Source organism: Tachypleus tridentatus, chromosome 12, assembly GCF_004210375.1.
Source record: "Tachypleus tridentatus isolate NWPU-2018 chromosome 12, ASM421037v1, whole genome shotgun sequence".
In the NCBI taxonomy this organism is placed as follows: domain Eukaryota; kingdom Metazoa; phylum Arthropoda; class Merostomata; order Xiphosura; family Limulidae; genus Tachypleus; species Tachypleus tridentatus.
Window position 1 is genome coordinate 59,999,017 of NC_134836.1, and position 25,966 is coordinate 60,024,982.

General features: G+C 35.2%; 1 protein-coding gene across 1 annotated transcript in view; it reads left to right on the forward strand.

Moving 5' to 3' along the window:
• LOC143235155 (glutamate receptor ionotropic, delta-2-like) overlaps positions 1-23,095 on the forward strand; it is a 46,878-nt gene extending 23,783 nt beyond the window's left edge. Inside the window, exons 5-11 of the mRNA XM_076473030.1 lie at positions 8,962-9,035; positions 11,975-12,065; positions 13,833-13,991; positions 14,694-14,856; positions 16,637-16,854; positions 17,635-17,906; positions 22,659-23,095. Coding sequence (XP_076329145.1) covers positions 8,962-9,035; positions 11,975-12,065; positions 13,833-13,991; positions 14,694-14,856; positions 16,637-16,854; positions 17,635-17,906; positions 22,659-22,890 — 1,209 coding nt within the window. The 3' untranslated portion in view covers positions 22,891-23,095. The remainder of the gene's footprint in view (positions 1-8,961; positions 9,036-11,974; positions 12,066-13,832; positions 13,992-14,693; positions 14,857-16,636; positions 16,855-17,634; positions 17,907-22,658) is intronic.
• Positions 23,096-25,966: the final 2,871 nt, after the last annotated feature.

Here is a 25,966-nt window from a genome sequence, read left to right on the forward strand (position 1 = left end):
AACACATTCAGCAAACAAGATAGATTTTCGTCATTAATGAATTTCTAAATTTTTAATTAATTTATTAATTATTTCGACAAGAGAAGCACAATGAACACCAATATATTATTGGACTCTTTACCTACAACTCAGGTAGACCTTAGGAACTGTGGTAGAATATTATAAGTTTGTTGTAGACAGTTCCACAGTCCACGTCTCGTCCTATTGCACTAACTGTGAAGCTTTCCAATATTTGCTTAGTAATGCCCTTTCTAGTAGGTGTTGGGTAATGCAAAGAAATTCACAGTATCCTCTGTAGAGTAATATGTAGCTGCCCAAATTTCTTTTTAGAAACACAACCTAGGGCAATATATACTAGAGGCGAAAAACTTATCCTGAAAGAGTTTTTCTAATATTGTTAATTTCTATTTGAAAATTGAGATCAAATTATCTATCGTTGTGTAGGACTCTAGCTGTTGGTCCTCAGTTGGAACTCTAATCCCAGTTTTACTGGGAATATACTTACTGTGTAGGACTCTAGCTGTTGGTCTTCAGTTGGAGCTCTAATCCCAGTTTTACTGGGAATATACTTACTGTGTAGGACTCTAGCTGTTGGTCCTCAGCTGGAACTCTAATCCCAGTTTTACTGGGAATATACTTACTGTGTAGGACTCTAGCTGTTGGTCCTCAGCTGGAGCTCTAATCCCAGTTTTACTGGAAATATACTTACTGTGTAGGACTCTAGCTGTTGGTCCTCAGTTGGAACTCCAATCCCAGTTTTACTGGAATACTTACTGTGTAGGACTCTAGCTGTTGGTCCTCAGTTGGAGCTCTAATCCCAGTTTTACTGGGAATATACTTACTGTGTAGGACTCTAGCTGTTGGTCCTCAGTTGGAACTCTAATCCCAGTTTTACTGGGAATATACTTACTGTGTAGGACTCTATCTGTTGGTCCTCAGTTGGAGCTCTAATCCCAGTTTTACTGGGAATATACTTACTGTGTAGGACTCTATCTGTTGGTCCTCAGTTGGAGCTCTAATCCTAGTTTTACTGGGAATATACTTACTGTGTTCTTTTCATCCAAAAATCCTTCTTCGCAAAATTCTTCGAGATATTTCTCTGTTGCCTATGATAGTTGAACTGTCTTAAGATGTCCGATATTTTAGTGTAGCAAAAGGTATTAAGAAATGTTTCAATAATCTGCCTTAATGGCTGGGCTGAGAGTGTTATATTCCGTGGTTTTAGTATTATTGTTGTTCTTGATCATCTTAAATATATTTCTGATTTGGTAACTCACAGAAACAATCTTCATATCACAGACAGCGAGGAATTTTTAAACATTCCTCATCTATTCATTATTCACGGAAACAACAAATAAAATATAGATATGTTACGAAATGGTAAAGAAGACATGGATCCAGAAACGAAATTACTGTATCACTATAAATAAATTAATGTATTTACACCTTGTATTAAAGCTCCAAGACAAACAAATGCTATTGTTTCTTTATGACATCAAAGGTTCCAATTTTTTTGTGTGTGATAAAAATAGAAGTGATCCTTTATCGGCTACTAACGTATTTATACCTTAGGCCTATAAGCAATGAGCATCAAAACAATTAAAACAGGTTTGAACTTGTACGATCACTTTCTGAATGTAAGAACTGACTATAGAAATAACACTTATCCTACTTTGATACAATTCATAACGCTGTGGAAAATGTACATTTTCAAATTTTTAACAAATTATGTTATTCAAATTATCGAAAACGGAAGCCATTCTTACAATCGCCAGAACAATTGTTTGTTTGTTTGTTTGTTTTGAATTATGCGCAAAGGTACTCAAGGGCTATCTGCGCTAACCGTCCCTGATTTAGCAGTGTAAGACTAGAGGGAAGGCAGCTAGTCATCACAATTCACCGCCAACTATTGGGCTACTCTTTTACCATCGAATAGCGGGATTGATTGCACATTATAACGTCCCCCACGGCTGAAAGAGCGAGCATGTTTGGTGCGACGGGGATTCGAGTCCGCAACTCTCGGATTACGAGTCGAACGACTTAAACCACCTGGCCATGCCAGGCCCGCCAGAACAAACTCGAAACAGAAGATAAGGAATCTTTCTCCAACAACTTTGTATCAGTCTAAACAACCGGTTTTAAAAATACGATGCAAGCTTCCTTTGTGTGATTAGTTATTATAGGATTATTCAAGTTTCACTTTACCTAGAAAAACTCACTAGGAACAAATAGAGTGGGCCTATATCGTTTTGACTATGTAAGAGGAACAGTGCCATTAGAAATATAAATAAATCAAGAGAAATGCTCGTACGGAACTAGCAATCCTAGAAAATAGTAAAACTTTAGAATAACAATATGAAGGGACCTATAACTTACGAAATTCCAAATATACGAGGAAATTTGACATTTGATGTAATATTAAAAATGTACAAACTTTCTACGTGCAAGTGCGGAAGTGGGGTAAAGAAAACTATTAATATACCAGTTTGTTCTACTTAATGAGATGATATGTCATTTAGAGAATCCACAGAAGAGTATTACACAGTGTAAACAAACAACTTTTAAGTCTAATTAGAAATTACGATTTGCCACGTGTTAAATAACTTATTTCAAAGTGCGGAATAAATGACAGTCACAGCCATTGCCTTATTTTATTTAATTAACAAAAGCGATAGAATTATTAGCAGAATGTCTATTAAATGGATGCCATATTAATGTATAAAAATGGATACCATACCATCTAGCTATTAATATAATGAATTGTTCTTAACTTAGTATGGCTGTAGTTCTATATTTTGTGGTTTAAATGGAAAGATACGTACCTAAAAGGAAACAACGTGGTCTATCAAAATAACATTGAAGTACTCCTTCAATGTGCTCGCATCAACATCAATTGTCACAGTTTAATGGCGGAAACATTATCATGTATTTGACAAAGAGACTTATGTCGTGTAAAACCCAAAAACGCAAACACAAAGAACAGCCAATGAGTTTACGTCGAGATTTGGAGTTATCATAAGATTACATTTGGATATAATATAGTAAAGTGAATAAACGGTGTAATGTCGAAATAAGCAAACCTTGCAGAATGAAGAAAACCAGAACAACATTCTATCTCTAGATGGAACAGAAGTTTAAGAGTGAATGAGAAACAAGAGGACAGAAGACAATGAATATCATAAATTTATGAACATAGAAAGGTATCTACCTATACAGAACAAAACTAAAAACTTAGACCAATAATGAATACAGCTGAACTAATTCTTTGGTTCTTCAGATGAACCTCATCATTCTTAGTAATAATTGTGACCGTAATTTCAATAATCTTTCTTGAGGTTTCATTAGATTAGAAGATTTAGATCAGTCCTAAATTAGTAGCTTAAAACAATACTCAGGAATATCTCTTTGTGTATACATATAAGTAAACGAAAATAATACACAAAGCTATCATTAATATCTAATGCTGTTAATTAAGCTGATATTTAAGAAATAACAGAATAAAAATTGTTGCATAACTCATAAAAACTAGTTGTTTGTTAAATGCGCAATGGTAGAGTTTCTGACTTTACAATCAAAATGTGGCTCTGAACCCCAAAAGACAAAGTTGCAGGATACAACCAAGCACTATTCATGTATGGTAAAGAATCGAAGGTGTTGTAGGACACCCATGGGCTTAATCACGAGTGTGATGATATAAAATAAGTCTTACTAAAGTACACTACCAATATAGTTCGAAAGTACATCTACAAGAAGATGGAATCATCTTATGGCAAGACAAATATATGTATAGGTGTTAAGGTTTGGAAGCCAGGTATTCAGCAGAATAATATAACATGGTTATGCATTTCACAGATAAGTAAAAAATAATAGACCTCTATGGTCTAGTCGACCTTGTTATAGTCCTTGTGCTGCAATAAACATGTGTTATGTTTCATAGCGTATGAATACTAGTCCAGAAGTTGTAATTTAACAATTTAACAGATGTGAAAAGACACGAAGAAGCTCAGATCTTTGGTTAACTAACAGACAAGTTAAGCCTTCTTCAAAAGATAAAACAGTAAATGAACCACAACGTGATCTCCAGGTGCTTTCAGAGGTAGATTTAAGCCTCTTAGAATGAGGAATATAACCAGAAACTTATAATAATGTGGCAGAAAGTCAAAAGAAAAAAGTCAGAACCTTGAAGTCAAAAGGCTAGAGTATAATTACAACTGGTAAAAGATTATTTTACTAAATCTTCATGAATGATTAATAACTGTGTATATTTCTTCAAGAAACCTAAGAATTCAGTTTTCTCTGAATTGGAGTATGCCATATTATTATTTCCTTTTTTGTGACAAATTTTAAAACACATCAATAAACAGTGTCTCTGACTGATGTATTCTATGATGTTGGATTCACAAATTAGAAAGTAAAGCTGCCAGTGTCAGAATTCAATGTACAAAGTGAATGTTTAAAAGTAAAGCTGTCAGTGTCAGAATTCAATGTACGAAGCGAATGTTTAAAAGTAAAGCTGTCAGTGTCAGAATTCAATGTACGAAGCGAATGTTTAAAAGTAAAGCTGCCAGTGTCAGAATTCAATGTACGAAGCGAATGTTTCAAAGTAAAGCTGCCAGTGTCAGAATTCAATGTACGAAGTGAATGTTTCAAAGTAAAGCTGCCAGTGTCAGAATTCAATGTACGAAGTGAATGTTTCAAAGTAAAGCTGCCAGTGTCAGAATTCAATGTACGAAGTGAATGTTTCAAAGTAAAGCTGCCAGTGTCAGAATTCAATGTACGAAGTGAATGTTTCAAAGTAAAGCTGCCAGTGTCAGAATTCAATGTACGAAGTGAATGTTTCAAAGTAAAGCTGCCATTGTCAGAATTCAATGTACGAAGTGAATGTTTCAAAGTAAAGCTGCCAGTGTCAGAATTCAATGTACGAAGTGAATGTTTCAAAGTAAAGCTGCCAGTGTCAGAATTCAATGTACGAAGCGAATGTTTCAAAGTAAAGCTGCCAGTGTCAGAATTCAATGTACGAAGTGAATGTTTCAAAGTAAAGCTGCCAGAGTCAGAATTCAATGCACAAAGCGAATGTTTCAAAGTAAAGCTGCCAGTGTCAGAATTCAATGTACGAAGTGAATGTTTAAAAGTAAAGCTGCCAGAGTCAGAATTCAATGCACAAAGCGAATGTTTCAAAGTAAAGCTGCCAGTGTCAGAATTCAATGTACAAATTGAATGTTTCAAAGTAAAGCTGCCAGTGTCAGAATTCAATGTACGAAGTGAATGTTTAAGAGAATAATGAGAAATCAGCGATGTAACTATAAAGGCTTTGCAAGCGTTACTTTATTCATATATTATGTCTGGAATAAAAATAACACTTGTTATGGTGTGTATATCTTTTACAGGGCCCGGCATGGCCAGGTGGGTTAAGGCGTTCGACTCGTGATCTGAGGGTCGCGGACTCGGATCCCCGTTGCACCAAACACGCTTGTCCTTTCAGCCGTGGAGGCATTATAATGTGACGGTCAGTCCCGCTATTCGTTGGTAAAAGAGTAGCCCAAGAGTTGGTGGTGGGCGGTGATGACTAACTGCCTTCCCTGTTGTCTTACACTGCTAAATTAGGGACAGCTAGCGCAGATAGCCCTCTTGTAGCTTTGTGCGAAATTCAAAAACAAACAAACAAACAGTAATGCTAACAACACTAAAAAATATAACAATATAACTGCTGACCTATTATTCCAGGAAAAACAAAATGGGATCTATGATACTGTATGTTTTAACAAGATAAAGCTCCGTTTCATATATACGAATTCAACCCATATAAAATTATTTTCAGGGATATAAAACACAGGATATACAATGCTGTGTAAAACTGCACGCTATTGTTATTGATCTGAGATTTTGTTTTGAAGGCAGATCAGGATTTACTTACACAATGAGCTGGTGTTTGTATGCCTGTTCAGTTATTTAAGTACACATGTGCGCGAAATGAGTTTTTCATGTGCAAGCTATTGAACAAGGAAATTGCAAGATTGAAATCACATAAATTATTACTGTCGTTAGATGTATCTGGTACATGCTATGGAGATTGAATTCTATTCTTCGAAATATACTCTCATGCATTATGCTTTCAACTGATTGTTTAGGATTCTTGGATAATTGAAACACGTGTTCGGAGATAATTAACTGGTAACAGTACAAATAACTCCAACCCATTCGTATAACAAATCGTATCTCCAAAATATTAAATATGAAAATCAAATTATTATAGAACAAATCACACGATTTAATTACTTTAAGAGATACTGGCGTTCCAAGTACTAATTCTGGTCACTTTTGGGAAGGGCATATAACAGTACTGCCTGATGCAAGCCACCCGCTAGTACAGCGGTATGTCTCCGGATTTACAACGCTAAAATCAGGGGCTCAATTCCCCTAGGTGGGCTCAGCAGATAGCCCGATGTGGCTTTGCTATAAGAAAAACACAGACACACGCTAATTCTGTCTAACTTAGGATTATGTCTGTCATAAAACATTAGTACTAGGCCTATTACGTCCTTAAACTCTACATTCTTTGTTTAATATCTTCACAACAATTTTCAGAAATTAAAAGAATGTATAATGACAGTAGTATTACAACCAACGACGCGTTTCGTTCAATCCAGAGCTCATCATATCGGCTGGGAAACAAAAACTGGATAGATTTACTTTTCTGATTGTTTGTTTTAAAGTAAATCCACATCGGAATAAACTGTTTGACGAAGTGACAACAAAGTGGTGGTCGGAGCTTTTATTTACCCTTTAAATTTTTCAAACTTCCTGAGAAGATAAATAAAACATATAGTGCTTAAAAAGATGTAGTGGGACTAATACTAAAGTACCATGAAAAGTATATTTGTAACGATTCTACAACACTATGTAAAAGATTTTGTTTGTTTTTGAATTTCGCACAAAGCTACACGAGCTATCTGTGCTAGCCGTCCCTAATTTAGCAGTGTAAGGCTAGAGGGAAGGCAGCTAGTCATCACCACCCACCGTCAACCCTTGGGCTACTCTTTTAATAACGAATAGTTATTACCGGCCATATACCTGGCCATACCGGGGCGCTAACATTAGTGTTAAATAAAAAACAAATTAACTACTTTATAACCAGTTTAAAGAACTGTTTGTCTTGTATGATTTCGCGCCAAACAGTTCAAGGGCTATCTGTTCGTAATTCACCTGTGAAAGACTATAGGGAAAGCAGCTAGTTAACACCACCCAATGCCAACTCCTGAACTAATAATCCGTGACGACGAGAAAACCCACTTGTAGAGAATATTATATATTTAAAAACGGCTGATACGGGTAGAGAAAGCACTAATAGAGGAGCGAACAACGTTGCGACCTTCTTCAGTCATCGTCAGGTTCACAACCGTTTTTAAATATATAACTCCTGGACTACTCTTTACCAACATATAGTGGGATTGAGTATCAAATTATAATCCCCACACGTTTAAAATGGCGAGTTTATTCGGTGAAGGAGTCGAACCCACGACCCACAGATTCTAATTCGAGCCTCCTGACTATTAAGTTTATGAAAAATAAATTACTTCAAATTAAGATGTGATACGGATTACATTGTCATATTTACACTTTAATAAGACGAGGAGACCTTTACCAAATGTAATCCGATTTAACCGAGATATAGATAAGGTATTAAAGCTGCTCGTAAATGCACATACAAGGACACGTTTATTGTTCTAAGTTTTGTCAGAAATGACGGATTTTGCTTTACCGTATTCAGAATATTCTTCTGTTTCATATAAGGTATTCACTATGTTAAACTTTGTGTTAAAGAAATGAATTATCTAAAGAAAGTGAAGTTTTGAAACACTGTCGATAAGTGCAAACTGAAATAATGTGCAGTTAACTAAAGCAAGTGTCTTCTTGAAAATTCGAACTCTGTAGAATCTATTCAGCGAGAGGTGGTACATCATTTAGTTACATGTAGGTGCTCGTATCGTAGTTTGTGGTTCACGGGTTACAGTCTCTTCACCAAACCTCTTCACCCTTTAAGTGGTGAAGACGTTAAAATGCGTCTAATGATCCCATTTTTGTTGGTAAAGAGTAGACCAAGAGTTGACGGTGAAACTTCTAACTTCTAAGTTAGGGACGACCATCATCTAGCACCTCTGTACGAAATTCAACCCAACAAACAAAGTTACTTCACTCTGGTTCTAAACCTGATTCTGTTCAACACAACAACAACAAAACTCATATTTTATCGACATGTAAAATATTTGTATTATATTTTGAATCTTGAATTCCGTTTACTGATATTGTGTTTAACGAATGCAAGAAATCTGCTTTACTGATGAATGTGTGTTTTACGTTTCAGAATAGTATTGAAGATGCTCCGAACTGATGAATGTGTGTTTTACGTTTCAGAATAGTATTGAAGATGCTCGAACTGATGAATGTGTGTTTTACGTTTCAGAATAGTATTGAAGATGCTCCGAACTGATGAATGTGTGTTTTACGTTTCAGAATAGTATTGAAGATGCTCCGAACTGATGAATGTGTGTTTTACGTTTCAGAATAGTATTGAAGATGCTCCGAACTGATGAATGTGTATTTTACGTTTCAGAATAGTATTGAAGATGCTCCGAACTGATGAATGTGTGTTTTACGTTTCAGAATAGTATTGAAGATGCTCCGAACTGATGAATGTGTGTTTTACGTTTCAGAATAGTATTGAAGATGCTCCGAACTGATGAATGTGTGTTTTACGTTTCAGAATAGTATTGAAGATGCTCCGAACTGATGAATGTGTGTTTTACGTTTCAGAATAGTATTGAAGATGCTCCGAACTGATGAATGTGTGTTTTACGTTTCAGAATAGTATTGAAGATGCTCCGAACTGATGAATATGTGTTTTACGTTTCAGAATAGTGTTGAAGATGCTCCGAACTGATGAATGTGTGTTTTACGTTTCAGAATAGTATTGAAGATGCTCCGAAACGATTCATCTTTCAGATACTTAATACTCTAGCAAAATATTATGATTTCACGTAAGTTAAAATCATATATTTCTATCAATACTTACATAACTTTTTAAAATAATATGATTAATTCAGCATAATCGAAAGTGTCATCATATAAAACTGTTTAAGGTAGATATTAATTTATTTATTTTGTGAAAGAATATATAAAATGACTGTTTAGTTTTGGTCATAACAAGATAATTAGAAGTAATTATTCTAAAGTAAATGTTATGACAATTTCGTTACGTAACTTGGTAAGAGTTTGTGTTTCTAACTTAATGATGTCGAGATTATGTAACGTCGCGTGAAATATTTTGATGTCGAAGACAAAGCGAAAGACGATTAAGTATTAAACATATAAATAGACAGACAAAGACAAGTTAAACGCAAAGTTAATCGTCCTAAGAATGAAATGCCTAACAGTTGATACATTAGAGTGAGACTAATGGTATTGAAAGAGACCAGACAAATAGTTTATTTCGTCAAAGAGATCTACAGTAGTTGAATTAGGCTTCAGTGGACTTTGATAAATACATAGACGATTATTGCAAATAGGAGCAGACAATTTTAGAAGAATAGGATACAACCGTAGTAACTACATGAAAGTAAGTGAACTATACTCTAAGTTTGGCGATAGTTATAGAGAAAAATAGTTTGACTTGTTAACTGAAATTCAAAAACAATTGAATAGGCCTAAGTGAGCTTTTGGCAGGAAGAAGGAAATTATGTAGTGTTTGTGATATGCCTGTGATTTCTATGGTGTAAAGAAGTTGTTGTACATTCGTTTAACTAGTTCCGAACACATATATTACTTTGAAAACAGGTGAAATGAGTGCTGCTCGTTGATTTTTGAATTTATCACCAACAAGTCACAGGAACCTAATGGAGAAGAATATATAATACAACATAGCACACCCTTATACTTAATGTACAAAAAATTACACAATATAGGGTTCCTGACAATTGGTGAGCTAAAGCCAGGATTAGACAATGGTAAAGACGCACAGAAGAAAACGTGAACGACAACAGACATAAGTAGTCCAATGTATGCAAAACTGTAGTAGTAACGAATATAATGTAGAGAGTACAATTACGTATTACAACCTCATCAGATGGTTCTGATAAATGGATAAAAAGAGAATTTCTTCTTTGGCTGAAAGGCTGTGAAGTATGAAAATGTATTAAAGAAAACAAGAACAAAGAGACAGAAGAGAGAAAGAAAGACTGAAAGAAGAAAATAATGAAAATACAAATTGAGAGAAAAGAAAACGAGAGAAAGTGTGTTTGTGTGTGTTTTCTTATAGCAAAGCCACATCGGGCTATCTGCTGAGCCCACCGATGGGAATCGAACTCCTGATTTTAGCGTTGTAAATTCGTGGACTTACAAACTGAGAAATAAGAGAAAAGATGCTAGAAATAAAGGAATATGAATACAAGTGAGAAAGAAAAACTCATCTGACCAGAATAAGAAGGACAGAAACATTGTCACCATCTTAAGAGGAATTTTGTGGTTTAGAAAGCAATGGAGACAAAGGTTTGTCTTTAACCACAAAACTATAAAATGGGCTATCTGTGTTCTATCCATCACAGGTATCGAAACCAGACTTTTAGCACTACAACTTCTTAGACTCACAGAAGATTGACTGAGCAGAAACACACGAGTCTTCCATAAACATTTTCTGTGAATTCTGTTTATATAGTAGAGTTACAACAATGTATGTAAAGAAACCAAATAATCGTACACTAGTGTAATGTTTTAGGAGTTATAATATGTATTTAGTTGTTTTTATTTGACTGTACTATAAGGATAAAGTTATTAGCATTCTACTCTCAATCAGTTGCTTTTAATTTGTTCCAGAGTTAAAATATCAATACTTTATCTTTACGCCTTTTGATCTTATACGGAGTTCCAGCAAGAAAAAAAATGGTCTTTCTGTTTGGGTTGTCACAACAAACCAAACACAATCCTTCTTTCCACAGCCTTGGTACGGGAACGTATAATCTTACAATACAGTAATATATCCAAATGACAACACTTTTATGTGTTTTCCATAATACAACTAGTGTATGAGAGAAAAGATCTTTTCAGTACCTTCTAATACTTTGATCACACAGAAATCTAAAGGTGCTGTGCCCAGCAATTTCAATAATATTTCTTTGTATGGAATAGCGTGTATACCCGTGTCATTCACTAACTGCTTGAGGTGTACAGTGGCTAGGAAAGGAGGTACGAGTGGAAGCCTTATCTGGTCTCATGTCCAGAGGGATACTCTTCTTGTGTAATGTTACCCGGAAACCTTTAATGTCTTTTGCTGCTGAACTTTGTGTTCGTGTATTCCCACATGTTACAAGATGTGCTTACCACGACTATGGTAGGAATTATTACCGCTCAATCTTTAGAAAGTAATGGTGTCCCACGTTTATCGATATCTTGTTTTCTAATGCCATAAAATGTAATGGACAGACATATCACGAATATTCTATATTCACAAGCTAACCGCATTTTATGTTACGAGTGTATGAATATTTTGCATTAGGCGTGTTTTTTGTTTTTGTTTTATAGCAAAGCCACATCGGACCATTTGCTGAGCCCACCGAGGGGAATCGAACCCCTGATTTTATGGTTGTAAATCCGTAGACGTACCACTGTACTAGCGGGTGGCTTGTATTAGGCAGTACTGTTATATGCCCTTCCCAAAAGTGACCAATTTTTAGTTACATCTGATACACTACAAATGATGTCGAAATACAGTATGATACATTCCATTTCAGCTGGACTTTATATCAGCTATTCATTTTATGACTTGCATATTCAAAATAATTTTAATATAATCTTCTGAAATCCGTAAGTCACAATACTATGGCTCATCACAAATGTGAACACTAGAATTGTTTTTCTTGTACTTATTAATGACAAAATACAATTATTACTACTGTATGCTTAGAAAAGCCTATTTTTCTCATAGTTATGTTGTGCAAGAACCATTAGGTGAAACATATGGATTCCGGGATTCTAATGGAACTTGGAAAGGAATTGTGGGCCAACTAGTCAGAAAGGTAAATAGTATATGGTTTTGTGATACAGTCAATAAACATACAATATGGTATAAAGCAAACAAACTAAACTTTTGTAAAACCACTTGGTAAACAGACAGAAAGAAAAAATAATGGAAAATATTTTGTGCAAGAAACAGAAATAATACAGAAAGAGGAACACGGTATTGTTTAGAAATACAAACATCATAGGTGTGGTCAAAGATGTAAGAACTAATTTAAAATCATAGTTTTACGAATAAAAGAATGGTTTGGTTTGAATTTCGCGCAAGGGATATCTGCGCTAACCGTCCCTAATTTTGCAGCGTAAGACTAAAGGGAAGGCAGCTAGTCATCATCACCCACCGCCAACTCTTGGGCTACTTATTTACCAACGAATAGTGGAATTTATCGTCACATTATAACGCCCCCACGGCTGAAAGGGCGAGCATGTTTGGTGTGACGGGGATTCGAACCCGCGATCCTCGGATTACGAGTCGAGTGTCTTAACTACCTGGCCATGCCGGGCCCACGGATAGAAGCAGCATTTAGGCCTAGGAATAAACGAGAGTGAGACAGAAGAGTGAAAATGAAGGTCACATGGACTAGGGACAAAAAGGCTAAGGTAAACACCACAAGGCCTAAAGACAAAATGACAAGGAAATAACACATGTTTTAGTGCCATGTTATTCAAGATCATGTAGTATAGAAGCACATTAGGTGGAGAAACCTTTTCCAAAGAGGAACTAAATCTATGGTTTTAAACTAAATTGGCTACCAATGTCTACATAATGGGAGCCTAGTGAAAACCGTATGATGTAAAAGTTTGTTTGCAGACATAATAAATATTTATTTAATGTAACATGTTTGTAAACACAGTGTGTGTGTAATGTAAAGATAAAACATTATTCAAGGGAGTTGTTTCGCTTCTTTTGCTACAAAAAAATAATTTTGAACCACGACAAGTTAAAAGTTGTCTTGTTGAAACATGTACTTACCAAATAAGGTTCTGTTAGAAGTACAGAGAAAGCAAATCTGACACCGGAGAAACCGTAGTTCAAAGATACTTTACAAGATGGAGTGGAATGGCCAAGTGTGAAAATAGTTTTGAAGGACTGACACACGTACTAATAAAATAGTTTTGAAGAACTAACACATGTACTAATAAAATAGTTTTGAAGGACTGACACACGTACTAATACATGAACATTTCGTGATTAAGTTCTCAAGTGACATATCACTAATCATAAAGAAAAGAGCACCAAAATATGTAGGCAAGATGATCAAAGTCGCAAAACAATAAAACAGAAGCACATGGGGGGAGCATAACTTATAAATCTGAGAATAACCAATTACAGTGGCTGGTCAGAAACAAGATATCAAAGGTGACAAGAACTCAATAGACAAAAAGAAGAAGAGATGCTGTATTTTTTTTTATAAAATCGGGCACATTGCAAAAGAGAACAAGTGTGTCACCAGCAAGCAACAGCAGAAATCTCACCATGAAGCATTCACAAAGCTGGGACTAGAAAGACACAATAAAAGAGCGACTCTCACCATAGATGTTGCTAAAAGAAGAAACAGAATAGAGACAACCCTATAAATTCACCAACAGAAGAAAGTGTTATCTCCAGTATGAAACAGTACTCGACTGATGGTCAGCTCAAGTTAGCAAATCGATCGAAACTGTCAGCTTACCGGTCAAGAGTTTGACCAACTTTTAGAACTTGAAGGTCTCAACCTAAGTACTATTGCTTTCAGGTTAATATATATTGTTTTATTTTAATTTAGGAGAGAGACATCGGACTTGCATTATTATCCTGGACACTAGAAAGAGAAAATGCAATTGACTATGTAAAGTGTATTTCAGTTGATGATGTCACATTCATATCGAAGAGAGCATCAGCAGAGAGGCCTTTCGGGACTCTTTTATTTCTCTTTAAGATAGAGGTAAGCGTAGTATTGACATTTATTTTATATTAATTACATAAAATGATCATTGAATAGTAGACATAATCCTCTCTCTCTAATGAAGATTCCCTAACACTGAAAAAAACAAACTTAGAATTCCTACCCATTTATATTTTAGGTTCTAAGAAATATAATATATTAAAACTTGTAGTAATATCAGCGTAAGTATGTTATTTCTGTCTTGTAATGTTTAATCCAATGTATGGGCCACAACAGTATAGTTTATTCGGTTATAACCATCCAATTATGTTCCAAAGCTTTTTTAAAGAAAGAAATTCATAAAGAAACAATGTAATGAATCAGATCAAAAGTCGTGGCAGGGACTTATCTTAATATCTTTCAAGTTTCAAAGAATTTGGCGCCTGAAAGACAACCCAGGATACTCAGAAACTGATGTTTCTCTTCACGCTAAGAAACCATGTGGATCAGCAATCATTGGTAGTCAAAAATAAATCCCATAAGCACCAGACTATCTTTACAATGCAATTAAATGCAGTGAAAATGTTGATTTTATTATAATCCAAACACATGTAATAAATGGTTTAAAACAATGCCAGCTCCAAAGTGTAACCTTTAAAGCAGGTAATAAAACTTACATATCCAGGTGGTATTATTAAATTCTTACATCAAACGATATTAAAAAGTTTGTTACTCACATAATGAATTTATTGTTCTTTTCAGATATGGATCTTGTATTTCTTTTGTGGAATTGTCGCAGGAATAGCGATTAGTTTAACGAACTGGTTCGAGTATTCAAAAATGAAAAGAGATATAAAAACTACAATCACACAGTCATGGAAAATCAATGTTTGGTGGCTGGTTTTACGAACCGGGATGCTTCAAGGTATATATTATTCGTATATATAATTTTTCATAAAAGTTGCACCATTGTTATATTTTATTTGATAATTAATGGGTGATTTTCTGGGAATCGATGAAAAGTACTTTATTGAGGAGATAGTTTCACTACATCTATTTAAGGTCTGTAATACAATTAATTAGGTTAGACCGCTTTACTTATTCAGAGGGGTTTCCATGTAGACTCCTACATGAAGTTACCATCCGAATAAATTTTAGGAAAATATTTTCAGAAGGCACATAATTGTGCATCTTGTCTCTATATTCCAAATTTCACCGAATTTCTATGAGCAAGTTTCGACGGTAATTATAAATAATAATCACAAGAGATAACATGTTCTCGAACCTCAACATTCATTACAGTATGAAACAATATCTAGACCAGACCTTTTATAAATGCATTGTTTCCTATATTTAATAGTTTAGAACAATGTTGCTTATACATATTAGTATGAAACTATACAGAGAGTACTAACACTTTGAATCTACTTGTGGAATGTAATTTTTTAATAATATTCTCGGTAACATACAAAAAACTGGATACGTCAACATCAAATATAAAAAGTAGAAAGTAGTAAAAATACAATCCGAATCATCGGTGTGCACTTTAGCATTTCGGTTTACAGTCTGTCTTCCTTGTTTATTTAGAGAAAACAAACATTTACTGACACGCAGAATTCAGTGGACATCAAAGACATACCGCCTTTTAAAACAGTTATTCTTTCAAACGACACAAAGCATGGATCTAATAAGACACCATATCCTCTAATTACCAAATTTATACGTTTAGTGATACATGAGTTGTTATCTAACATCAAAATGATTTTCAGATACAGTTCTTTCATAATAATAAATCAATTTGTTAAATAAAATTTAGATTCTGCCTTATATATATATATATTAGTATGTTTACAGGTATGAAGATGATCCATATAATATGTTTCAATGTTTATCACCACATACTCTGTCGTTACAGAGGGCTGAATGTGGTATTTTGAAAATATTCTTATTTGCAAGTTAGCAAACCAGATAAAAACATGTATATTGCAATGATACAGTACATTGCCTAAGTATTCGCTCCCACCTTCCCTGCAAATTTTCAGATTTTGTTCCTGTCTGATATTGTAATCACGATACTTTCAAATGAGACTTTATATTTAAAATCTACACAATCTGAGAAAGCCGATAAAGGCTGATACTCTGTAACTAAGATTGATTTTCAAAGAAAATTAGAATATTTCCAATTGAATAAGTCCATGACAGTCTTACGACGAAGTGTTTTTGCAATTACACTTACGCTGCAGGAATATCAACAAGATGCTCGGTCGTCAGGTAGAGCATGACTAGTCGTAGCAATATTGAGAGTAGCCACGCGGTAAGTCTCCAAATCCGTCTATATATAACGTAATAAACTTCTGTAATTCAGCAATTTTTCTTTTCTTTTACAGAACCTTCTGTAACATTAACTCAATGAGATTATTAATATATAGTAACACCAAGCTTTCCCATAATCACTGTGATACCAACGTGTATGAGAATACTATATGCAGCACTTGCGCAGTACCAAATAAATCCTTATTGATTTTGAATCCCTGCATAACATCAAGTCAGGCTAATTATTTGTATAAATGTATCCATAAAGCACCGAATTAACTTTTTATTCTAATATTAGTCGTCTACAACAACACCAAAATTATGTTCCCCCATTGTTTATCAGCCTACAACTCTTTCGAACATATAAGATTAAAAAATTTATTAATATACAGGGTCTCCCTCTACACCAAAGAGGAACGTGACCAGAATTATTCTTGCCAGTTGGTGGTTGGTGTGCATTGTCATCCTGTGTTTGTACAGTGGAAACATACTTGCGTTTTTGAGCATCAAGAAGATAGAATCTCCGTTAGACAACATGAAACAAGTTCTTATGAAACCAACGCTAGGGATCCTGGCCATTCCCGGTTCTCCTACGTTTAACTTTATGTCGGTAAGTAAACATGCATTAAAATATCTGTATCATTAATTATACACAAGTATTCAGTATTCATTATTAAATCATCCGAAGTGTTGCACAAGCTTCAAGAAGTCAATATGTATATACCTAAAACGTGGTATACACTGTGCAATGGTCAGGGTAACTATGTAGGAAGAGGTAGCGAAAGAAGTGGTGGTGGGAGGTGCGCTCTCTGTAGTCTGTTAGTGTAAGAGTTAGAGATTGGTAGCATTGAACGTTTGGTAACCCTGTTGTCTGTTAGTCTAGGGCCTGGCATGGCCAAGCGCGTAAGGCGTGCGACTCGTAATCCGAAGGTCGCTGGTTCGCACCCGCGTCGCGCTAAACATGCTCGTCCTCCCAGCCGTGGGGGCGTATAATGTGAGGTCAATCCCACTATTCATTGGTAAAAGAGTAGCCCAAGAATTGGCGGTGGGTGGTGATGACTAGCTGCCTTTTCTCTAGTCTTACACTGCAAAATTAGGGACGGCTAGCACAGATAGCCCTCGAGTAGTTTTGTGCAAAATTCCAAAAACAAACAAACAAACTGTTAGTCTAAGAGTTAGTGATTGGTAGCATAACGTTTGCTAACCCTGTAGTCTGTTACTTCAAAATTAGGGACGGCTAACGCAGATATCCTTCGAATATGGTTTTAAATGAAATCAACAAATAAATACTAACAGTTAATTTAATACAATACATGTTTTATATTTCTTAAATGCCTGTTTTGCGAATATTTTTCTGAATTAGAAATATATATTTTTATATTTAAAACAGACAACCAACGTCACAACTTTCAGAGATGTTTGGAAGCGAAATAAACAGAGTAAAATTGATTCTCGGTTACAAAATGACGAATATTTGGAGAAAGTCAAACAGGGACATATTCTGGTGGGATTACGCCATTGGTTAAACCTCATCTCGAATCCCAAAGACAAAGAAAAACAGACTTGTTCCATTTTCCATATTGCCTCAGAGAATATACTGTTGGATTTTCAGAGCTTTGGATTGCATAAAGGGAGTTTTCTGACATACCCATTAAGTGAAGGGTTTGTATAATTCTTACTCACAAAGTACGAGTTTGTATAATTCTTACTCACAAAGTACGAGTTTGTATAATTCTTACTCACAAATTACGAGTTTGTATAATTCTTACTCACAAAGTACGAGTTTGTATAATTCTTACTCACAAAGTACGAGTTTGTATAATTCTTACTCACAAAGTACGAGTTTGTATAATTCTTACTCACAAAGTACGAGTTTGTATAATTCTTACTCACAAAGTACGAGTTTGTATAATTCTTACTCACAAAGTACGAGTTTGTATAATTCTTACTCACAAAGTACGAGTTTGTATAATTCTTACTCACAAAGTACGAGTTTGTATAATTCTTACTCACAAAGTACGAGTTTGTATAATTCTTACTCACAAAGTACGAGTTTGTATAATTCTTACTCACAAAGTACGAGTTTGTATAATTCTTACTCACAAAGTACGAGTTTGTATAATTCTTACTCACAAAGTACGAGTTTGTATAATTCTTACTCAAAAGTACGAGTTTGTATAATTCTTACTCACAAAGTACGAGTTTGTATAATTCTTACTCACAAAGTACGAGTTTGTATAATTCTTACTCACAAAGTACGAGTTTGTATAATTCTTACTCACAAAGTACGAGTTTGTATAATTCTTACTCACAAAGTACGAGTTTGTATAATTCTTACTCACAAAGTACGAGTTTGTATAATTCTTACTCACAAAGTACGAGTTTGTATAATTCTTACTCACAAAGTACGAGTTTGTATAATTCTTACTCACAAAGTGTGTGTTTGTATAATTCTTACTCACAAAGTGTGTGTTTGTATAATTCTTACTCACAAAGTGTGTGTTTGTATAATTCTTACTCACAAAGTGTGTGTTTGTATAATTCTTACTCACAAAGTGTGTGTTTGTATAAATCTTACTTGGAAAGTACGAGTTTGTGAGTAAGAATTATACAAAGTATTCCGAAACATGTTATGATACAGACTGTAAATAAATATTAGAAAATATTGAAAGTTACTTCTAAAAGTACGATTTTCTTTCAAATGCATAAAACATTTGTAATTTGTGATATGAAACTTATATGTTCATGGCCAATATGAAATCTCGTATTATGACCAGTTTCAAGCTGATCGTATTATGGCCAGTCGGGAAACTAAGTTATATCCTGTGAACCATTTCTTGAGTGATAACATGCATTGTTTATCAGAATAACTATTTTGTTTTCAGATGTAGCGGATAGCTTTGTATTCATTTCATTTAATACCGTAACTCATATCACTTAAAGGTGAAAGACCTTAGTATTAGACGTATCTAGACCTCAGTATTAGACGTTTCTAGACTTTAGCGTTAGACTTATCTAGGCTTTAGTGTTAGACGTACCTGAAAATTTAACTTCCTTTAAACATGCTTTTTACAACGAAAGAGTATAAAAAGTTTGTTTTTTGAATTTCGCACAAAGCTACACGAGGGCTATCTGCGCTAGTCGTCCCTAATTTAGTAGTGTAAGACTAGATTTTGTTTGCTTGTTTTGAAATTTCGCACAAAGCTACTCGAGAGCTATCTGTGCTAGCCGTCCCTAATTTAGTAGTGTAAGGCTAGAGGGAAGGCAGCTAGTCATCACCATCCATATCCAACTCTTGGGCTACTCCTTACCAACAAATAATGGGATTGACCGTAACATTATAACGCCCCCACGGCTGAAAAGGCGAGTATGTTTGTTGCGATAGGGATTCGAATCCGCGAACCTCGGATTGCAAGTACAGTACCTTGACCACCTGGCCCAGTACAAAAAATATTCGAATGAAATAAATATACAGTGGTACCTCGGTTCTCGAATGACTCCCTTTTCGAACAATTCAGTTTTCGAACATAAGCTCGGTTCCCGAACCAAGCTGTCGTGGCCTGAACCCCCGAAATAACCCGAATGATGACTCGAGCGACCCTTCGACCATTTTCGGCCCACGCCAATCTTACTCAAAACATTTTACCCGCACCTGTCGCTCAGTCCACACCCCCACTAAAATCTGATGTGAACGTTCTCGTTTTTCTTTTTGTTGTTTTTCTAAATATTCTGATTAAATAAGCCACCATGGGGTTAAAGAAGGATAACGAAAGCAGCAAACCAAAAAGAAAAGTTGTTAGAGCCACAATAGAGGTTAAAAAAGATCTCATAGCTAAGTATGGGAGTGGTGTTCACGTGTCTGACCTTGCTACACAGTTTGGTATGGTGAAGTCTACAGTCTGCACCATACTGAAAAATAAAGTGGTCATCAAAGGAGCTGATGTTGCAAAAGGAGTGACAGTGCTTAGGAAACAAAGATCACAAACAATGGAAGAGGTAGAAAACTGTTGGTTTGGGTAAACGAAAAACAGTTAGCTGATGATAGCAATTCTGAGACCATCATTTGTAAGAAAGCAAAGCAGTTGCATGCTGACCTCCTGAAAAACACCCCTGGAACGAGTGCTGATACAAGTGATGCCTTTAAGGCTAGTAGGGGGTGGAGTGAAAAATTTAGGAAGAGAAATGGCATACATAGTGAGGTGAGACATAGGAAGGATGCCAGTTCTAACAAAGACCCTGCTGATAAATTTGTTAGGGAATTTAAGGACTATGTAGAATCTGAGGGATTTATTCCTCAACAAGTGTTCAACTGTAATTAGACAGGCCTCTTTTGGAAGAAAATGCCAAAGAGGACCTACATCACCAAGGAGGAGAAGTCACTGCTGGGACACAAGCCAATGAAGGATAGGCTAACTCTATTATGTAGTAATGCAAGTGAGGACTTAAAACTTAAGTCTTTGCTTGTGTACCATTCTGAAAACCCGAGGGTTTTTAAGAAAAATAATGTCCTGAAAAGTAAACTAAATGTCATGTAGAGGGCTAATAGTAAAGCATGGGTAGCCAGGAATTTTTTTTATAGAGTGGGTCCATAAAGTGTTTGACCCAAGTGTAAAGAATTATCTCACGGAAAAACAGTTGCCACTCAAGGACCTTCTTGTGATGGACAATGCACCTGTTCACCCACCAGACTTGGAGGACGGGTTGGTGGGGGAGTACAGTTTTATTACGGTGAAGCTCTTGCCCCCTAACACGACTCCTCTTAATCAGCCCATGGACCAGCAGGTCATATCGAACTTTAAGAAACTCTACACCAAAGCACTGTTTAAAAGGTGCTTTGAAGTGACCTCTGACACAAAGTTAACCGTCAGAGAGTTCTGGAAAAATCACTTTAATATCCTCCACTGCTTGAGGATCATAGCCAAAGCCTGGAGGGAAGTGTCTTTCAGGACCATGAACTCAGCCTGGAAGAAATTGTGGCCAGACTCAGTAGCAGATAGAGACTTTGAAGGCTTTGAGGCTGAGTCTGTTGTCGAGGATATTGTTTCACTAGGCAAGTGTATGGGCTTGAATGTGAATGGTCATGATGTGGGGTAGTTGGTGGAAGACCACAACACTGAGCTCACCACGGAAGAACTCCAAGACCAGCAACAGAAGGCAACTGAGGAAGTGTCTTCAGATGAGGAGGAAGGAAGGGAGGATGTTCCTAGTTCACTAATCAAGGAAATGTGTGGAAAATGGGGAGAGTTACAAAGTTTTGTGGGAAAATTTCACCCTGACAAAGTTGTAGCAAACTGCAGCATAAACCTTTTCAATGACAATGTCATGTCTTACTTCAGAAACATTTTAAAATGCAGGCAGAAACAAACCTCATTAAACAAGTTTTTTAGTGAGAAATAGGTCCAGTGAGTCTCAAGCAGGTTGAAGCGGTGAAAAAAGACAGAAAAGAGAAAGAACCCCAGAAGGAGAGTTACCTGACGTTTTTATGGAAGGTGACTCCCCTTCCAAACAATAATAACTATCCTACACTCCACGTTTCTTACCACCTTTCACTTACGTCATCAGCTCTCCTCAGCACAGGTAAAGTGCAGTTACATTTTCATTTATTGTTTTTTTTATTGTGTTTATAGTTTTTTGTGGTTGACATGTAAGCATTATTACACAGGTATAAATAAGCAATATTTTTACTCAAAATGCTTCACAATGCGTAATTTTTGGAGGTCTGTAACGGATTAATTTAATTTTCAGTATTTCTTATGGGAAAAATTGATTCGGTTTTCGAACAGCCTTCTTGAACGGATTACGTTCGAGAACCGAGGTACCACTGTACACCGTTTCATTCGTACGCCTGCAGGAAGGAACAGTATTATCTGATATCCATACATTATCCATCTTAGTGTTATGATTTTATTACCTTAAAAGTGTGAAGAAACAAAGTCGGGGAGAAAAGTGAACCCACTAAATAATTGAACACAAGTAAGTAAAACTAACCACACTAATTAGATACTTACAACCGTTATCAGTATAATAATCATAAAATATCATATTTATATATCTACAAACACCAGGAAATAGCTTATTGTCTTCTGTGAGATAGGTGTACATTCCACATAACACATTTATAGGTTATAATAATATCATACATTGTGTAATGTAAGCTTTTGTGAAAAAAAACGAAGTCAGTTGTTAAGGTTATGTTTGTATGTCCATAACAGCGAAGTAGTTGTTGATTGATTTTATAAATTGGGAACAAGTTATATTGACCGTGTAGTTAATATAACTTCAATGTAATTTGGAAACTTATCGTTTAAGTAAATGTTAACTTCATTAGGAGAAGTGTATTGACTAATGAAATGTAATTGTTTATTCAACTAACATAACTATTTCTATAGTTCACACTTGTCACTTTATTTTCAGTGTGGACTGGTTAAGAAGAATGGGGCTTATTGACTTTTGGAATCGCAAATTTCTCCAATCTACAGAAACACACTTGACTGGTTATTGTGCTGGTACTAACAAACAACTACCACTGTTTGTTGAAGATTTCGGAATGGCTTTTGTTTTACTTCTGTGTGGATATCTTCTGGGGACCATAACGTTGTGTTTTGAGTCTGGATTGTCGTACTACAATAAACAAAGATTAACTTAAAAATTATTACATGTGTATTAGATTAGTTGCACTGAAATTCAACAATGCTTTCCCGTTAAGAATCGGTAATGGACAACATCACGGCTTGTTTGAAAATTTATATTTGTTTCTATTCAGTAATTATTATCCACATGTATAGATATTTCATATATAACTTTTTGAATGCATAACGAGTTCTCACGATGTATTGTTTTAATTAGATGGTTTAATGTATTTGTTACTATAGAGGCAAGAATAAATCTTTATATGTGAAGCATACACCTCATGTTTTTCAAGGAAGTGTTATAAGTCTATAAGATCTAGTATGCTATATTTAAATTTGCAAAAATCTGTAAGGAAATGCCCAGTATAAAATTAAAATGACAGATACTTTGATTTTTAAGTAATATTTCTTGCTAGTCTGGAATCAAGCGTTATACTAAAACTTTTTATAACTTAATATATTAATTTTTGTCAAATAACTAGGGATGTGATATATTCCGAGTTGTTTCAAAAGTTTTTCTCCTTGTGTGTTATAAATAGTATACATATTTGAATTGGCATATATACCTTCAAATTATCGTAAAGTTTTATTACACTTTTCACAGCCACACATATATATCTTTGTGACACTAACTTTATTAGCTGAAACTCACATATAGGATGAATGTTAGCACTTTTAGTAGTAAACTCTTAACCAGTAAATTCTGTATAGAGCTATCTGAAACATAAGAAATGTTTTAAAAGCTGTATTCTTTATTTGTTTTGAATTTAGCGCAAAGCTACACGAGGGTTGTCTGCGCTAACTCTCACTAATTTAGCAGTGTAAGACTAGAGGGAAGGTAACTACTCGTCACCGTCCACCACAAACTCTTGACCTACTCGCTCCAATGAAAAGTGTGAATGACCGTCACATCACGAGTCGAGCGCCCTAACCATCGGGCCATGCTGTGCCCTTAACAGCTGTAACAGACAAAACGTATTTTAAGGTTTTATCAGCGTTGTTTCTAAATTAGTGGTTTTTAAACTATCGGTTTGTCGATAAACTTATCTTATGAATTGTTCTTTTCCATGTCACCCGATTACTAACAACACCAAAAGAATTATCCACAAATATCTTTAAACATGGTAGTAAATGTTTTATCATGTCATTTTATATTGATAAATTCTACGATATTCTAACATTAGGTTTGGGTAAATTACCGTTTATACTTATGTTTAAAGTATTTACGGTAAATAAAGCATAGATACAAAAACAACAAATCATAATTTGTCGTGTTTCTCAGTATATATTATTCTAGCTACAATTATATTAAGTAAGCATTATAAAGCACAATTTGATGAAACAATTAGATAAATGTTATAATTGATTTGTATTATCTTCGAAGGATATATTGTTTGATTCATGGAAGTTAAATGTTTGACAAACATTCTTTGATATTTGGTGGTTCTGACTGACAAGTTTCACAGAAAAGAACCATTACAGTAAATACCACTATCATAAGATGCAGGGGCGTCGAGATGTCGGCGCCCCATAAATTCGTGGTACATTCATGGGCGTATGAATTTTTTTTTCTGGTGGGCGGAAGCCAAATGTGTTGAGAATTTACATTTTTGAGGCAAAGCGATTTCCTGCAGTACTGCAATACTTCCTGAAGTATATTATGAAAATGAGAATGCATTATTCTTTATCCCATGATTCCCAGGGCACCAAAACTGTAGCCCCCTCTCTTCAGGCCCGAAAAGATGCGTGAACATTTGTAATCTACTTTAACAATATACAGAAATAAGGCGAACCTCACTAGCTACTGATTGTATAACGACCTATACTATCAATAAATATTTGTTGTGAGTGTGAAACAGATTAATACAAGTTAAGTAGTCAGCACACAGAACATCAAAGTTGTAATATTTGCAAAACGAGACTCAAACCTCTAGCTTTTTCGAATAGTTGACTGTTCTTCTTCAGAATAATAAAGGGTGATGTTTAATGAGTGTCATGAAATGTGTAGATTTGGATGTCACGTAAACCGGATGTTCAGTACAAGTTAGTATTGAGAACTAGCCAATCATAACCTAGAGCTGTTTGTGTCAGGTTTAGTTTTGTGTCAAAGGGGTGTGTTGTTGTTGTTTTGAATTAAACACAAAGCTACACAATGGGCTATCTGTGCTCTGCCCACCACGGGTATCGAAACCCGGGTTTTAGCGTTGTAAGTCCCCCAGACATAACGCTGAGCCACTGGGGAGGGGGCTAAAGGGGTGTGTTGTTGTTGTTTTGAATTAAACACAAAGCTACTCAATGGGCTATCTGTGCTCTGCCCACCACGGGTATCGAAACCCGGATTTTAGCGTCGTAAGTCCGCAGACATAACGCTGAGCCACTGGGGGGGGGGCTAAAGGGGTGTGTAAAGTTTATAATAGTTATAATAATTGTTAACTAATTTATATAAAGATAAAATCGACATAAACAATATAAATAATATTAAGTTAAATGACAAAAGGCGGTGGTATCTATAGAAAATAATAATGTAGCTGAACATATAGATAGTCAAGCCAATATATATAGAGATTTGTTAGGATGGATAATATTAATAACGCTGAGTAAGTTGAATCATGAATTTAGTTTTGGAAATATATTCAGAGACTTCCGAAAGTCAACAACCTCATTGGTGTTACAGTATTTAGTAGAACTATCCAATAAGCTGTCTCTCTTAGATGTCTATACCCATAAGTTTAATGTCTTCAAGCGAGGTCCAGGCATGTTAAAGTGTTTAGTTTGTTTATGTTGTTGATTTATGGTTAATAAAACTTTCCCGCTTGGTATGGTTGTTTAGGTTTGACATATACACTGAAAATCACATTTTATACATTGGATTAAGTAAATAACATTTTTCGTGTATCAGTTTATGGAATTAGTGATTTGAAACTGTTTTTGGTTGTCTTTATCGGAAAATATATCTGTTTCCTGCATGAACTTACAATTTTGACATCACTTGCTATTGTAAGGTTGATTTCCACCTGGTGCCTGCTTACAGTTTATTTTAGCGTGAAATAAGTGTGATTTTAGTTTTATTATTTCTAAAAGAAACGACAGGAA